General features: G+C 57.9%; 1 protein-coding gene and 1 long non-coding RNA gene across 2 annotated transcripts; both read left to right on the top strand.

The window, feature by feature from the left end:
* Positions 1–5,882: 5,882 nt before the first annotated feature.
* LOC306815341 (protein PML-like) lies at positions 5,883–10,621 on the top strand (the record flags this gene model as incomplete). The annotated part of the gene is made up of 6 exons (XM_079331924.1): positions 5,883–6,336; positions 7,322–7,899; positions 8,670–8,707; positions 8,978–9,043; positions 9,630–9,795; positions 10,533–10,621. Exons 1-6 carry the CDS (start codon positions 6,026–6,028, stop codon positions 10,619–10,621), a joined length of 1,248 nt encoding a protein of 415 aa, XP_079188050.1. The 5' UTR covers positions 5,883–6,025.
* Positions 10,622–14,614: 3,993 nt separating this feature from the next.
* On the top strand, positions 14,615–16,614 carry LOC306815342. Its single transcript, XR_013777383.1, has 3 exons — positions 14,615–14,776; positions 16,071–16,228; positions 16,482–16,614. It is a non-coding gene; the product is annotated as an uncharacterized lncRNA (long non-coding RNA).
* The last annotated feature ends 241 nt before the right edge of the window (positions 16,615–16,855 follow it).

Raw genomic sequence — 16,855 nt, forward strand, 5'->3', positions numbered from 1 at the left:
TCTGTTTCCTCCTTGGATGGGGATTTGGGTGGGGGAGGATGGGGTTTATCCCAAAGAAAAAAGAAGGAATTTCGGCTCCGACCTCGCTCCGAGGCTGGAATTTTGGAGTCTCCAGCATTCCCGGTGATCCAAACCTGTTGGATGAGGATATTCCGGGGTTTTTTTGGAATCCAACCTGTGTTCCCCCTCCCCTCTTCCCAAAAATCCTCATCCCAGACTCTGCTTTTTCCGGGATCCCGAATTCCAGGGATCAACCCCGAGGCGTTGTTTCCCAAAACAAAAAGATAAAAAGTAGGATTTGGGTTTGGATGGTCGGGAATGACCGAGACCCCCCAAATTCCAGCCCTGAGAACCAATTTCAGCATTTTTCTCCCTCCCAGCTCTTCCCATTCCGTTGGATTCAAGGAAAAATGGGCTGGGGAAAACATGGAAAGCTCTTTAGGAATAAATCCCACGGATTTTCCAGGCTCATTCCCAGTTTTTCCTCATTTTTGTGTGGTTATTAATGACCTTTGTTATCCCTATCATTTTTTTTTAAATGGAATTTCTGTTCCTCCTCACTCCCCGCCTCACTTTTCCATCGGCTCGGTTTTTCCCAAATCCAAAATCCCGATTTTAGGGTACCCCTGGAAAACCTGGAAAAATCCCTCGGATTTGGGATTTTTTTTCCAGCTGAAAATTTCGGCTAAACCAAAGGAACGGAAAAACTTGGGGGCGTCTATCCCAAAGGAATTTGGAGTTGGCACTGAATGAAAATTCCAAAAATTTTATGGATCAGCCCCAACCCCTCCGCCAGCTTCCAGGGGTTTCCGCTCATCCCAAAATCCCTGAATCCAGGGATTTTATTTATTTTTTTTTTTTCTCCTTGTGTTTAAAATACCTTGGAAGCGGCGCTGGCCGAGTGGAAATTCCCGGAATTCCAGAGGCTGAGAGCTCCTGCGTCAGGGAGATATCGGGAATTCCGCGGCCGAGGAGGGGGTGGGGAGGAGAATCCTTGGATTCAAGGCTTCTCCCCATCCCAGGAAACTCCGGGATTCCTTCGGGATTTCAGGAAAAACCCCTCGGGATGGATCCCATGGGGGGAGGGGGTGAATTCCAGAGGGAAAATTTCTGGGAATGGGAGAGGGGGGCGGTGGTTTTCCGAAGGGAAAAAGGGGATTTCTGCTCTCCCGGGAAAAAGCGGGAGCAGAAATTTTTGGGAGTAGCACAGCCCGGGAATTCCCAGGGAGCTGGGAAAGAACCAAATCTTTTTTTTTTTTTTTTTTTTTTTTTTTTCCATCCCATTTTCCCTAAAAACCGAGTTTCAATCCCGGGAATTCTGGGAGCTGTTAGGATGGGATGAATTCCAGGTGTTTTTCCTCATCCCAGATTTTTTTTGGGAGCAAATTTTCCAGAGGTTTTCCCTCGCTCCACCGTTGGGATTTGGGCTTTTCCTAGTTTTTTTAATTCAAAATCCTTCTGAATCCAGAAAAAAACACGAGATGATCCCAAAAAAAAACTGGATGGGGAAGGAATTAATGAGGATTTAGGCCTGGGAAGGGATTCAGGAATTCTTTCCCAATTCAAGGATTTTGATCACCTCAAATCCCCCTTGGAATCTCATCCCCAGGAATCCAGGTGAGTTTATTCCAGGATTTCCAGCCCAGTCCGTGGAATTCCCAGTTTTCCACGGCCAGGAATTCCAAATTCAAGAGACCCAGCTCTTCCCAAGGGTCTCTTTTCCAAGAATCCCAAAATCCATAAAAAACCCTGAAATTTTTCCTCCAGAATTCCCAGACCCACAGAATCCCAGGATTTGGGGATGGGAGTGGGGAAAAAAAAAAAAAATAAAAAAAAAATAAAAAAAAAAAAAAAAAAAAAAGAGAGAGAGGAAGAAAAAGCAGGGGGAAAAAAAGAAATTTTGAGCCACTTTTGGGAGCAGGGGAAGGAATTTCAAGCCAGGAATTCCAAGGATTGTTTATCCTGGTGGGATCCAAAAATTCAAACAATCCTTGGAGCAAGGACAGAATTCTGGGTTGGAATTCCCTCCTCTCTCTCATCCCCAGCTGGAATTTTTTTCCCAGAAAAAACGGCCCCAAATTTGATCCCATTCCCCAGATTTTCCAGCACGGAGCAAATCCATGGAAAATGGGAGTTTGGGAAGAGATTTTCCCCTTTTCCCTGACGTTTTCCAGGGGGAAAAATTCCAACTGAAGGGGGAAAAATCTGATTCCAGAGGGTTTTCTGGGACTCCTCTGGATGTGGAATTCCCAGAAAAAATCGGGAAGGTGCTTCCAGCCGATCCAGGATCCCAAATTTCTTCCTTTTCCTGGAATTTTCCTCATGGGAATACAGCTGGAAAAGGGGTTGATCCCAATTTTCCCATTCCATTGGGAATTCTGAGCTTGTCCCCTTTCCAAGTGTCAATAATTCGGGGGAAACTCTGGGATTTTGCCATCCCACATTCCCAGTTTTCCCAGTCCTGGGATTTCCTCTCCAGCTTCTCCAAATCCTTGGGAATTCCCTCTCCAAGCCCAGTGAAAAAACACAAATTCCTTTGGATGGATTTTCTGGATATCCTGGAATTTCCTGGAAATTCCCAGGAAATTTTTGGGATCTCAGGGATGGAAAACAGGATTTCCAGGATTTCCCACTCTGGATTTCATGGGAATGGAATTCCTCACTTTTTTTTCTTTTTTTTTTCCAATAGGAATTTCTCCAGGAAACAGCACCAAGATTCTCCCAGGAATAAATAAATAAATGAAGTCATTGATTAGCCAGTTAATTAATTAAAAATTGTTTATTTAATATTTTTATTCATTCATTAATTTATTAATTTCCACCCGGAGCAGCTGCTCCAGCCCCAAATCCCAATTTTCCCCTAGAAGTGGCTGGAGCAGCATGGAAATTCCCAGAATTTTTCTAGAGGAAAATCCAATTTTCCCACTTTTTCCAGAGACAGGGGAGTGGCAATTCCTGGGAAATCCAGCCTGGGGTGATCCCAAATCCCAAATCCTGGCCCAAATATCATCCCATCCCCAAATCTCATCCTGTCCCCAAATTCCAAATCCTGTCCCCAAATCTCCCATCCCTAAACCTCGTCCTGTCCCCAAATCCAAATCTGTCCCTAAATACAATTCTGTCCCTGAATCTCTTCCTGTTCCCAAATCCCATCCTGTCCCCAGGTTTTATCCCACTCCCAAACTTTATCTTGGCCCCAAATCCCATTCTGGTTCCAAATCCAAACCTGTCCCTAAATCTCATCCCTGTCCCCAAATCTCATCCTGACCCCGAATCTCATCCCTGACCCTAAATCTCATAATGTCTCCAAATTTCATCCTCGACCCCAAATATTGTCTCAAAGCCTCCTCCTGTCCCAAATCCGATCCTCTTTCCAAATCTTATCCTGTCCCCAGATCCCATCGTGTCCCCAAATCTCCTTTCCCTCAATCGTATCCCATTCCCAACCCTTGTCCCTGTCCCCAAAATCCCATCCCTGCCCCCAAATCATGTTGTGTCCCCAAATATTATCCCATTCCCAAACTTCATCCCTGTCCCCAAATCTTGTCTTGTCCCCAAATCCCATGCCTGTCCCTAAATCTTGTTCTATCTCAAAAGCCTCCTCCTGTCCCCAAATCCGATTCTGTCCCCAAATCTTATCCTGTCCCCAAATCCCTGTCCCAAAACCTCATCCCGTCCCCAACCCTTGTCCCGCCCCCGAATCTCATCCTGTCCCCAAATCCCGCCCCGTGTCCCAAGGGGAGATCCCGGACCCTGTCACTGTCACCCCCCGGGGGACACGGGAGGAGCGGGGACACCCCCGGGGACAAATCCCAGCGGGGACACCCCCGGGGACACCGCAGGGGACAAATCCCAGCGGGGACATCCCCGGGGACACCGGGGGGACAATTCCCGGCGGGATCCGAGCTCCGGGATCTTCCCGCCGTCCCTCTCTAGCGACACTCGCGGAGGTGGCGTTGTCGCCAGAGCGGGGATGGGGACAGGAAGGAGGAGCGGTGGCGCTTCCTGGTGGCTTTGTCATGTGACGGCGCAGGAGCGGATCCGATCCCGAATCCCGGCCCGGTGAGCGTATCCCATCCCCGGGAAAACCCCGGGAATGCGAGAGTTTGGGATCCGGGGGACCCCACCCCAAAAGCGGGGTGGGAAAAGGGGTATTGTCCCCAAAATTCCCGCGACGCCGTGGCCTCCGTGTCGCCAGAGGGAGGGAATGGGGCCGGGATTGGGGTGGGAATGGGGTGGGAATAGGGCCGGGAATGTCCCCCCGGGATGGGGCGGGGCTGGAACGGCCCCACGCGCGGGGACAACGAGGACATCCCGGACCGGTCCCGGGACTGCCTCCACGGTACAGACAGCACTTCCCGGTGCCAGAATTCCCATGCCGGTCCCAGGATTCCCCCATTCCTGCATCCCTATCCCAATCCCACCATGCCCATACCGGTACTGCATCGCCATACCGATCCCAGGATTCCCCCGTTCCATGCCGGTCCCACAATCTCCATTCCTGCAGCCCCGTCCCGGTCTCACCATCCCAATCCCACCATCCTCATCTCGGTCCCACACTCCCATCCCGGTCCCACGATTCCCCCATTCCTGCATCCCCATCCCGGTCCCACATCCCCAGCCCGGTCCCACATCCTCAGCCCGGTCCCATCATCCCGATTCCAGCATCCTCATCCCGGTCCCAGGATCCTGTCCTGCATCCCACATCCCCATCCCAGTCTCACCATCCCCATCCCGGTCCCAGGATCCCGTCCTGCATCCCACATCCCCATCCCAGTCCCACCATCCTGGACCCACCATCTCCATCCCGATTCCACCATCCCCATCCCCGTCCCAGGATTCCCCCATTCCTGCATCCCATCCCGGTCCCAGGATCCCGTCCTGCATCCCACATCCCCATCCTGGTCCCACCATCCCCATCCCGGTCCCAGGATTCTCCCACTCCTGCATCCGCATCCCGGTCCCACCATCCTGGACCCATCATCTCCATCCCGGTCCCGCATCCCCCCGGTCCCGGCACCCCCGCCACCCCCCCGCGCCAGCTCCCGGTCTCACTCCCTTCCCTTTTCTCCCTGTCCCCTCCCTCCATCCCTCTCCCCTCCCTCTCGCCATCCTTCTCCCCTCCCTCCGTCCCTCCCTCCGCCGTCCCCGCCCCTCTCCCCAGCTCCTCCTCCGGTTCCGCTCCCGTTCCAGGCCGCCGGGACCCGCCGCCCCCATGCCCGACAGCCCCGCCGAGCCCCCGCCGCCCCCGCCAGGTACCGGGGGGACACGGGGACACAGCCAGAGCCCCCCGGAGGGACCCGCGGGCGTTTCCTGCTTGGGGAGAGGCTGCGGGTGAATTCTTAGGGTGCGAAATCCCTGCGGGGTGGGAAGGGGCGTCCCGGCTTTTTTTGGCTCCCCAAATATTTATTTGGGAGGGGGGGTGGGGGGTGGGTGTCCGCGCTGCCGAGCTGGGGGAGGCCCGGGGGGCGAGGATTGGCGCCACTTTTGCGGACACCTCTGGGGACAGGTCTGATGCTGGGAACAGCCCTGCTGGGGAGGTTTTGGGGTCGCTGCCAGGGTGTCCCCGCTTTTCCCTCTGTGGCGGCAGGAAAGGGGGGTGGCGGCACCAAAATCGTTTTGCTTTCGTTTCCACCTCTGCGCCGGCGGTTGGGAAATCCCGAATTCCAGGAAGGCGAAGAGCTCAGGGGAGGGCGGGGAGGAACCCGCGAGGATCCCACGGGGGGAGAGCAGAACCCTGAGCGGGATTTATGGCCCCGAGCCACAACTTCCACCCCACGGGAGAATCTCCCTGCGCATCTCCACAGATGGAGGCGAAACCGCGGACGGAACCGTGGACGGAGCCGAGGTCCCCGCGGAGCGCGGGGAGGATGAGGATGAAGATTTCCAGTTCCTGCGGTGCGAGGGCTGCGGGCAGGACTCGGCGCAGCCGCGGCTGCTGAGCTGCCTGCACACTCTGTGCCCCGGCTGCCTGAGCGACACCAAGCAGTGCCCGCTGTGCCAGGCGGCCGCGGGCGCGCCCGCCATGGACAACCTGCTGTTCGCCAACCTGCGGAGCCGCCTGCAGGTCTGGAGGCAGATCCGGAGCTCCGGCGGGCCCGGCTGCAGCCGCTGCAAGGGCGAGGCGGCGCTGGTGTGGTGCTCGGACTGCGAGGAGTTCTTCTGTGCCAAGTGCTTCGAGGAGCACCAGTGGTGGCACAAGAAGAAGGCGCACAGGGTCAGGAGGGTGGAGGAGCTGCGGGCGGGCTCTGCGCAGCAGTTCCTGGACGACACCAAAAGCTCCTGCAGCCTCTTCTGCTCCAGCGCCAGCCACCCCGAGGAGAGCCGCGTGTGCAGGTGGGGGCGCTGGGGCGTGGCCCTCCAAATTCGTCCTCTCCACAAGCACCGCCCTGTCCCCAAATCTCAGCCCGTCCCCAAACCCCGTCCTGTCCCCAGAGCTCATCCTGTCCCCAAATCCTGCCCTGCTCCAAGGGGTTTGGGGATGATGCTCCAGCCTGGAATGGGCAGGAGAGGGATGAGCTCAAATCTCGTCCTGTTTCCAAGTGTCAGCACGCTCATAAATCTCACACTGTCCCCAAATCTCACACTGTCCCCAAATCTCATTCTATCCCCAAATCTCAGCCCGTCCCCAAACCCCATCCTGTCCCCAAAACTCCTCCTGTCCCCAAATCTCTCCATCCCCAAATCTCACACCTCTCACAAATCTCACACTGTCCCCAAATCTCACACTGTTCCACATCTCCTGTCCCCGAATCTCCCCATCCCCAAGTGCCCTGTCCCCAAAGCTCTCTCCAGGGGATTTTGTGTTTGGGGAGGGATGGCAGTGACCCCACAGAGCCCTGGGCAGTGCCAGGGCAAGAGGGCTGTGCCACGGGAGCTCCAGGGGGAATTGCAGGAAAAGGCTCTGGAGGGTGCTGGGCACTGACTGGGCTGCCTGGGAACAGACAGTGACCTGTCCATCACTGACCTGTCCAAAACTGACCCCTGTCCATCACTGACCTGTGCAAAACTGACCCCTGTCCATCACTGACCCCTGTCCATCACTGACCCCTGTCCAAAATGGACCTGTCCATCACTGACCTGTGCAAAACTGACCACTGTCCATCACTGACCTGTCTATACTGACTTGTCCATCACTGACCTGTCCATCACTGACCTGTGCAAAACTGACCCCTGTCCATCCCTGATCTGTCCATCCCTCACCCCTGTCCATCCCACCCTTCCCGGGAGCCCACCCCGCTCCCCCCGGAGCATCTCCCGCGGGAACCAGGGTCTCCGCCACCACCCTCCCTTGATGTCCCCGCGTGTCCCTCCCTGCCAGCATCTACTGCCCGCGCTGCGAGCGCGCTCTGTGCTGTCCGTGCGCGCTGCTGGACACCGGCCACGCTCCTTTCCGCGACCTGCGCGCCGAGAGCCGCCGGCGCCAGGACGAGCTGCGCTCGCTGCGCCGGGACCTGCGGCGGCTCCGCGGCGGCTTCGAGGCGGCGCTGGCGCGGCTGCGGAGCGAGGCGGCGCGGCGAGAGGAGCAGCGGGAGCGGCTGCGGGAGCGCGTCCGCGCCAGCGCCGAGCGCCTGGAGCAGCTGGTGCGCAGGGAGGCGGAGGAGCTGCGGGCGCTGCTGGAGGCGCGGCCGGAGCGCGGGTGCGGCGCGCTGGCGGAGGAGCTGCGCGGCGCGGAGGGGGCTCTGCTGCGGCTGGAGGCGGCCGAGAGGCTGGTGGACAGGCTGGGGCGCTACGGCGGCGAGCAGGAGCTGATGGACATGCAGCCCTTCGTCAAGGGAGCGCTGCTGCAGCTGCAGCGGATGCGGCCGCCGCAGCCCCCCGAGCTGCGAGAGCCCCCCGACTTCGCACAGTGCCGGGCGCGGCTGCGGGCGCTGGTGGAGCGAGTCACGGGGCGGCCGGGTGAGGGGATAATGGGATAATGGGATGGGATAATGGGATGGGATGGGATAATGGGATGGGATGGGATAATGGGATGGGATGGGATAATGGGATGGGATGGGATGGGATGGGATGGGATGGGATGGGATGGGATGGGATGGGATGGGATGGGATGGGATGGGATGGGATGGGATGGGATGGGATGGGATGAACCCTCCCGTGAGCAGCTGGACTTGGACACTTTGGATGGTGGGGCATCCGGAATTTCTATTCTCATCCTCCTCCTCCTTCTTTTCTTCTTCTCCCTCTTCCTCTCCTTCCCTTTCTTTCCCTTCTTCTCTTCATCTTCCTCCTTTTTCTTCCTTTTATTTTTATTCGTCCTTTTCTTCATTTTCTTCATTTTTTTCTTCCTGTTCTTCCCCTTCTTCTTCTCTTCCTCCTCCTCCTCCTCCTTCTTCCTCTTCTTCTTCTTCTTCTTCTTCTTCTTCTTCTTCTTCTTCTTCTTCTTCTTCTTCTTCTTCTTCTTCTTCTCCTTCTTCCTCTTCCTTCTCCTCCTCCTCCTCCTCTCCCCCTTTTCCCTCTTCCAGCTCCTCACCCCCCCAGAGCCGGGATTTGCTCCATTGTTTTTGTCCCCCGATCCCACAGGCTCTGGGAATGCTCATTCCCAGTTTCCCGGAGCTTCCCACCCCTCGAGCCATCCCCATCCGGAGGGGTGGACTGGAGCAGCCGGGCGGGGTTTTCCCAGCTCCGGAGGCTCCAGCTCAGGATCTCATCCCGGTTTTCTGGCACAGATATCCCCGAGGTCGAGGTGGCCCTGGAGGACAACCTGGTGAGACAGGGGGGTGTTCCTGCCTCGTCCCAAACCTTCTCCTTTCCCTCCCCATCCTGCTGTTCCTGGTTTTTCCTCACACATTGCACCCACACATTGCACAGTCCTGCCCCATCCCCTTGCTCTATCCCCTCATTTTCCATCTGAGAGCAGCCCCCAGACCCATCCCAAACCCTCCCTGCCTCAGTTTCCCTATTCCCAAGGGTGTTCCTGCCCATTCCCCCCCACCCCAGGATCCAATTCCATCCTAACTCCACGCTCTTCCCACAGGAAGAGGATTCAGTCCATCCCAAAATCCAGAGTGTCTCCAGCCTCGAGGAGCTCCACGTGGACCAGGTGAGGCCTATCCCAGTTTGTTCGACCCCAGGGTGCAAAAGACAAAGGCAAGGGACTCAGGCTTTATTCAGCAGTAATCAATAATGCAGTTTATTGTGTGAAAACCATTCAGTTTTGTGATAGAGGGGGGAGAGAGAGAGGGAGAGATAAAGGAAATTAAGAAAAACGGGAGAGAGTGAGAGAGAAAGAAAGGATCGGATGTAGCTACCAATAGACAGGAAGCATCCTCATGGTCTTCAGCCAATAGACTGATCCACTGGGGAGAAAGAGATCTCAAAGTCTCTTCAGGAAAGTCACTTTTTATAGTCCTTTTCCAAAGTGAGTGGCCTCTGGCCAAAGGTGGGGAGATTTTTGGACTATTGTGTGCAGAGTTCATCGCTCCATGGAGCAGGTGCTGGAACAGGGCACTGTGAGCAGCACCAGGCACAGCCACAGCCCTGGGCCACATCCAGCTGAGCCAGGCCAGAACTCAGCTCCAGAGCCAGTGCTGGGTCTGGGGTCTCAGGCTCTGATGCTGCTCGTGGTGCAGATCAGGGAAATTCAGACCCAGCCTTACCCCACCCCAATCCTAATCCTGCTTTTCCAGCGCTCCTCCTGTGCCAAGCGGGCTCTTCCCTGCATGGAGAGGGGCTGCCAGATGTCCCCCAAAATCCTGAAGCTGGAATGTGACCGTGAGGCAGGTCCCCAGTCCCAGTGGGAGCTGCAGGCAGAGCCGGGTCCCTCCAGGTGGCAGAGCGGCGGCGGTGATGCAGGTGGGGACCGGGAGTGTCACCACCCCCATTGTCACATGTCCCCACCCCGGGGGTCTGTCCTGGCCCTGCTGCAGCTCAGTGCAGGGAATCGTGGCCAGGGATGTGGATACTACAGAGCTATGGGGGGAGGGATCCATGGGGGGAGGGATCCATGGGGGGAGGGATCCTGGGGGGAGAGTTCCATGGGGTGAGGGATCCATGGGGTGAGGGATCCATGGGATAAAGGATCCATGGAGTGAGAAATCCATGGGGGGAGGGATCCGTGGGGTGAGGGATCCTGGGGGGAGAGTTCCATGGGGTGAGGGATCCATGGGGTGAGGGATCCATGGGATAAAGGATCCATGGGATAAAGGATCCATGGAGTGAGAAATCCATGGGGGGAGAGTTCCATGGGGTGAGGGATCTGTAGGGTGAGGGATCCATGGGGTGAGGGATCCATGGGGAGAGTGACCCATGGGATAAAGGATCCATGGGGTGAGGGATCCATGGGGTGAAGGATCCATGGGGTGAGGGATCCATGACATAAAGGATCCATGGGGTGAGGGATCCATGGGGTGAGGAATCTGTGGAATTCAGGATCCACAGGATGAGGAACCCACGGAATGAGGGATCCATGGGATGAAGGATCCATGGAATTCATGATCCATAGAATCACCACCATTCCTGGGCTGCCCCCAAGCTCTGGTTGGTTCCTGGTGGATCCCATGAGATCTGGGATTTTGGGGTTTCCCTTGCAGACGTGGGCAGCATCATCATCTGCAGCTCGGACGACAGCGACGAGGACACCGTGGTGGTGACAGTGACACCAGAGCCACCCCCCTGCTGATGCCTCAGGGAACCATCCAGCCTCATCCCAGAATTCCCAGATTTCTGCTTGGAGTTTCATCTTCTTGGCCAATCCCAAATTTATTCTTGGGCTGAGCCCCTGGTTTTCTGGAGCAGCCCCAAATCCCTCTGGATCTGCTGAGATCTTCCCTTCGAAGCTTTGGGGATTCTTGGGAATGATGATCTCCTCTCAAATCCCATCCAAAATAAAATTTGGGATGGGATTTGGGATCTGTGCTGGCAGATCCCATTCCCAAGCCCCCCCAGATGGGGAGAGATGATCCCAAGGGTGGGCTCTGCAATCAGCACCCAGAGCAGGGAATTTTTTAGGATTGGGATTGGGATTGGGATCTGGGTTAGTTTTCCAGTGTAAAAGGCACAAAAAATCCCGTTTTTTTAATGTCTCCCCCCTATAAAGCTGTTCTGGGTTAAAATTCCAGCCCTGCTGTCTCTCCCACTGTTGGTTCTTCCCACCCTGCTTTTCCCAAAGAGAGGGAAAATTGGGAATTATGGGGTAAAACCTGTCCCTGCTCCCGGGTTTTAGGGATGGGAGAAATCCCTGAGGGCAAGGAGAGAGCCCAGGGATAAAATTCCCACATTCCATGGGTGGGGAAGCCTCGTTCCAGCCACATTCCCACAAATCCGGGGCTGCCAGGGGAAAAAGGGAAATGGAATTTCCATTTCCCAGGAAAAGGGTGTGGGATTGTCCTGAGTGAAAACAGGGAATGAATTCAGGACTCTGCTTTTATCCCAGATCCCATTTTTGGGACAGCCCCAGCTCCAGGAATGTGTTCCATGGATTAAATTCCCAAGATTTGAGTGTTCCTGCCTCAATCCCAGCTGGATTCAGGGCTCTGCTTTTTTCTCAAATCCCATTTTTTGGGAGGGGGGACACACCCAGATCCAGGAAAGTTTTCCATGGATTTAATTCCCATTCCTCCCCCCAAAATTGTTCCCATCCAGCCCTGAGCCACCAGCAGGGACTGGGATCCCTTATCCAGGATTTCCAGGATTTTGGGAACCTGACTTTGTCCCCTTGAGATTCCCTGTTGGAGATGGGAATTCTGGAATTCCTCAACCTCAAGGGTGTCCCCATAAGTGACATTTTCCAGGGAACGTGGGGACAGAGAGGGACCCCAAAATCCTGATCCAAACACTTTTTACCAGGATATCCCAGGAGGTGGCACTGGGTGTCCCATGGAGGTGGCACTGGGTGTCCCCATGGAGGTGGCACTGAGTGTCCCATGGAGGTGGCACTGGGTGTCCCCATGGAGGTGGCTCTGGGTGTCCCTTGGAGGTGGCACTGGGTGTCCCTTGGAGGTGGCACTGCTGTAGGGTGTCCCAAGAGGTGACGCTGGTGGCAGTCGCGTCGCCGAGCGGGGCTGGCTGTGACAAGGCAGTGCCACCACCAGGTGTCCCCTTCGCACAGCGGCTCACAGGCTGGCGCTGCTCTGGTGGCACTGGGGACACGGCACTGTGACACCAACACGGTGACACTGACACTGTGACACTGACATTGGTGACACTGGTGGCACAGACATTTGTCACACTGAAATGGTGACACTGCCACTGTGACACACGTGTGACACTGCCACTGGTGACACTGGCACTGTCACACTGACACTGTCAAACTGACATTGGTGACACTGACACTGTGACACTGGGGATGTGGCACTGTGACAGTAACACACCGAGACTGACATGTGTGACACTGGTGACACTGACATTTGTCACATTGACTGTGACACTGATGCTGTCACACTGACATTTGTCACACTTAAATGGTGACACTGACCCTGTGACACTGACCCTGTGACACACAGGTATGACATTGGTGATACTGACATTTGTCACACTGACACTCTCACACTGACACTGGTGACACTGACATTTGTCACACTGAAATGGTGACACTGACACTGGATCTTGGATATTATTCCAGCCCCACCAGTGATCCCAAAGGTTCCAGGACGTTATTCCCAAAAAACGGGGCTGGAAATTCCAGGGGGACAGAACAGTCCCAAAACCCCCAAATGCTGGGAAAAGCAGTCTAAAAATTCCCAAAAGTCCCACTCTCCCCAATTTTCCTTCCCTGCCAGGAAATTCCCCTTTTCTGGAAGAGCAGGAACCTCTCGGAGTCTTTTTAGGGCTGGGATGATATTGATGATCCCAATGGGATGTGATCAGTAATTCCCAGCCCCCATCAATCAATTCCTAAGCCAATGCTGGGAAAAGGGGTGGGAGAGGGAGAGAGGGGGAAAATGGGATGGGAAAATAAAGGGATAAATCCTGTGTGGTGATGGAAATGGGTCTGTGCCATCCATGGATGCATCCATGGATCCATCCATCCATCCATCCATTCATCCATCCATCCATGGATGTTTCCCTTTCCTGGATGGCTCTCCCCCATTCTAGTTGGAGTTCTCTTAGATCCTACAAAAATTATCCCCAAATTCCTCTGGAGAGAAGGCAGGGAGAGCATCATGGGAGGAAAGGGAAAGAGGAGGAAAAGGGAGAGTCATCCCAAGGGAATGCCTCAGTCTCCCAAGATCCTATTCCCTCCATCCCCTCTCCATTCCCTTTCCATCCCCTCTCCATTCTTTCTCCATTCCCTCTCCATCCCCTCTCCATTCTTTCTGCATCCCCTCTCCAGCCCCTCTCCATCCCTTCTCCATCCCCTCTCCATTCCCTCTCCATCCCCTCTCCATTCCCTCTCCATTCCCTCTCCATCCCCTTTCCATCCCCTTTCCATCCCCTCTCCATCCCCTCTCCATTCTTTCTCCATTCCCTCTCCATTCCCTCTCCATCCCCTCTCCATCCCCTCTCCATCCCCTCTCCATCCCCTCTCCATCCCCTCTCCATTCCCTCTCCATCCCCTCTCCATCCCCTCTCCATTCCCTCTCCATCCCCTCTCCATCCCTTCTCCATCCCTTCTCCATCCCCTCTCCATCCCCTCTCCATTCCCTCTCCATTCCCTCTCCATCCCCTTTCCATCCCCTCTCCATCCCCTCTCCATTCTTTCTCCATTCCCTCTCCATTCCCTCTCCATTCCCTCTCCATCCCCTCTCCATCCCCTCTCCATCCCCTTTCCATCCCCTTTCCATCCCCTCTCCATCCCCTCTCCATTCTTTCTCCATTCCCTCTCCATTCCCTCTCCATCCCCTCTCCATCCCCTCTCCATCCCCTCTCCATCCCCTCTCCATCCCCTCTCCATTCCCTCTCCATCCCCTCTCCATCCCCTCTCCATTCCCTCTCCATCCCCTCTCCATCCCTTCTCCATCCCCCTCTCCATCCCCTCTCCATCCCCTCTCCCTTCCCTCTCCATTCCCTCTCCATCCCCTTTCCATCCCCTCTCCATCCCCTCTCCATTCTTTCTCCATTCCCTCTCCATTCCCTCTCCATTCCCTCTCCATCCCCTCTCCATCCCCTCTCCATCCCCTCTCCATCCCCTCTCCATCCCCTCTCCATCCCCTCTCCATCCCCTCTCCATTCCCTCTCCATCCCCTCTCCATTCCCTCTCCATTCCCTCTCCATCCCCTCTCCATCCCCTCTCCATCCCCTCTCCATCCCCTCTCCATCCCCTCTCCATCCCCTCTCCATTCCCTCTCCATTCTTTCTCCATTCCCTCTCCATCCCCTCTCCATCCCCTCTCCATTCCCTCTCCATTCCCTCTCCATTCCCTCTCCATCCCCTCTCCATCCTTTCTCCATCCCCTCTCCATCCCCTCTCCATCCCCTCTCCATCCCCTCTCCATCCCCTCTCCATTCCCTCTCCATCCCCTCTCCATCCCCTCTCCATCCCCTCTCCATCCCCTCTCCATTCCCTCTCCATCCCCTCTCCATCCCCTCTCCATTCCCTCTCCATTCCCTCTCCATCCCCTCTCCATCCCTTCTCCATCCCCTCTCCATCCCCTCTCCATCCCCTCTCCCTTCCCGCTCCATTCCTGGCTCCCGGTGCCTTTAATTCCCGTTTCCCGGCGCAGGCCCGGCCCCTCCGGTGACACAGCAGCGCCGGCGCGGGGCCGGGCGGCAGCGCGGGGAGGCTGCGGCCGGAGCGGGGCCGGGCCGGGCCCTCCGCCGCTCATGGCCCTGCCCGGGGCCCGCTCCGCCCGCCCGGAGCCCGGGGAGAGCCCGGCCCTGAGCCCGCAGCGCCGCCGGTGCGTCCGGGGGGACACGGGGGGCACGGGGAAGGGGCACCGGGGGAGGCTCCCGTGCGTCCCGGGGGTGCGGGACCGGGAATGGGGACACCGGAGTGGCTCCGCCCGCCCGGAGCGCGGCGACAGCCCGGCCCTGCCGAGCCCGCAGCGCCGCCGCCGCGTCCCGGGGGACCCCGGGGAGGGGACACGGGGATGAGGGAATAGGGGATGGAGGATTCGGGATCCAGGGATGGAGGATAAGAGCGGCGGGGATGGAGGATGCAGGGAGCGGGAATCGGGACTGGAGGAACCGGGGATGGAGAATTCAGGAATCGGGAATGGAGGAACCGGGGATGGAGAATTCAGGACTAGGGGATGGAGGAACCGGGGATGGAGAATTCAGGACTAGGGGATGGAGGAACCGGGACTGGAGGATGCAGGGAGCGGGAATCGGGAATGGAGGCTCCGGGGATGGGGAATTCGGGGCTGGAGGATGCGGGGATAGGGAGGGAAGGCTCTGGGGATGGAGGGTGAGAACGGCGGGGACAGATGGAGGGGATGCGGGGAGCGGGATGGAGGATGCGGGGAGAGGGGATGGAGAGCGGCGGGGATGGAGGATTCAGGAATCTGGAGAATTCGGGAATGGAGAATGCAGGAGCAGGGATGGAGGATGAGAATGGTGGAGATGGAGGATTTGGGGCTGGAGGATTCGGGGAGCGGCGGGGAATGGAGAATTCGGGAACCGGGGATGGAGGATTCGGGAACCGGGGATGGAGGATTCGGAGAGAGGGGCTGGAAGCTTCGGGTACGGACAGCCTCCATCCCCGGAGCTCCGGAGGGCGCGGGGACCGGGGCTGGGAGATGCCGGTACCAGGGCTGCGAGATGCCGGTACCGGGGCTGGAGGATTCCGGTACCGGGGATGGAGGATATCGGTACCGGGGCTAAGGATGTCAGTACTAGAGCTGGGAGATACCGGTACCGGGGATGGGGGATGGCGGTACCGGGAGTGGAGGATGCCGATACCGGGGATGGCGGTACCAGGAGTGGAGGATGTCGGTACCGGTGAGGGAAACGCGGCCCTACCGAGCCCCCCCTCCACGTGCGCACCCCCGAACCGGCGCCCCCGCCCCGCCCCGCTCCCCCCGCACCGTTCCCGGTTCCCGGGGGGGCACTCGGGGGCACGGCGCCTTCTCCCCCCGCCGCGGCCGGGGCGGGGCCGGGATCCGGAGCGCTCCGGGAGGGGGGTGACGGCGGGAAGGGCTCCGGGGCCGCTGCCACCCCCCCGCCGGTAACGTGTGTCCCCCCCCGCCACAGCGAGAGGAGCAGAGCGGCCCCGGCCCCCGCGGAAAAGCCCTGAGGGAGGCGGGAGCCGGCGGCGAGGAGGAGGAGGAGGAGGAGGGGGAGGAAGCGAGGGAAGGAGCCGCGGGAAAACAGGACAGGGAAGAGCTCGGAGCGGAGCCCGGGAACGGCCGGTGAGTGCAGAGCTGTCCCCGTGTCCCCCGGGCTGTCGCTGTCTGTGTCCCTCTGTCCCTGAGTGTGTCCCCCTGTCCCACCGCGCCCGAGGGAGGCCACGGGGGGGTGACAGCGACATTCCCAGGCCCCATCCTGCTCCCTCCACCTCAATTTGGGGCCGACACCGCGACACACGGGAAGCGGCCAGAGCCTTTCCCAAGGATTTTCCCGGACCTTTCCCATTTCCCTGCCCTTGTCCCTCTGTCCCCGCAGGAGGGGACACCCCCGCTGACCACCCGCAGCCAACGCCGGACCTGCCACCCCTCCTTGGGGACACCGAGCCGCGCGTCCCCTTCCCGCTGGAATTCCGCTTCCCGACACATCCCATCCTCTCCTCCTCCTCCTCCTCCTGCTGCTGCTGCTGGCGGTGTCACCCCAGTGCCACCACCCTTGTCCCCCCCGCATGGTGCGCCCCGATCCCCCCGGGAAGCCGCGGCGGCGTTAAGATGGTGAGAGCTGCCCGGGCCGGGCCGGGCGGGGAGCAGCGGGATGGACACCGGCCCGGCGAGCCCGGCCGCGTAGGGAACGATGGACTCGCGGAGCCGCCGGGATGCGCAGCGCACGGAGCGGCCCGCCAGCGGCACCGG

Source organism: Erithacus rubecula (genome assembly GCF_903797595.1).
Source record: "Erithacus rubecula genome assembly, contig: scaffold_1162_arrow_ctg1, whole genome shotgun sequence".
Lineage (NCBI taxonomy): Eukaryota > Metazoa > Chordata > Aves > Passeriformes > Muscicapidae > Erithacus > Erithacus rubecula.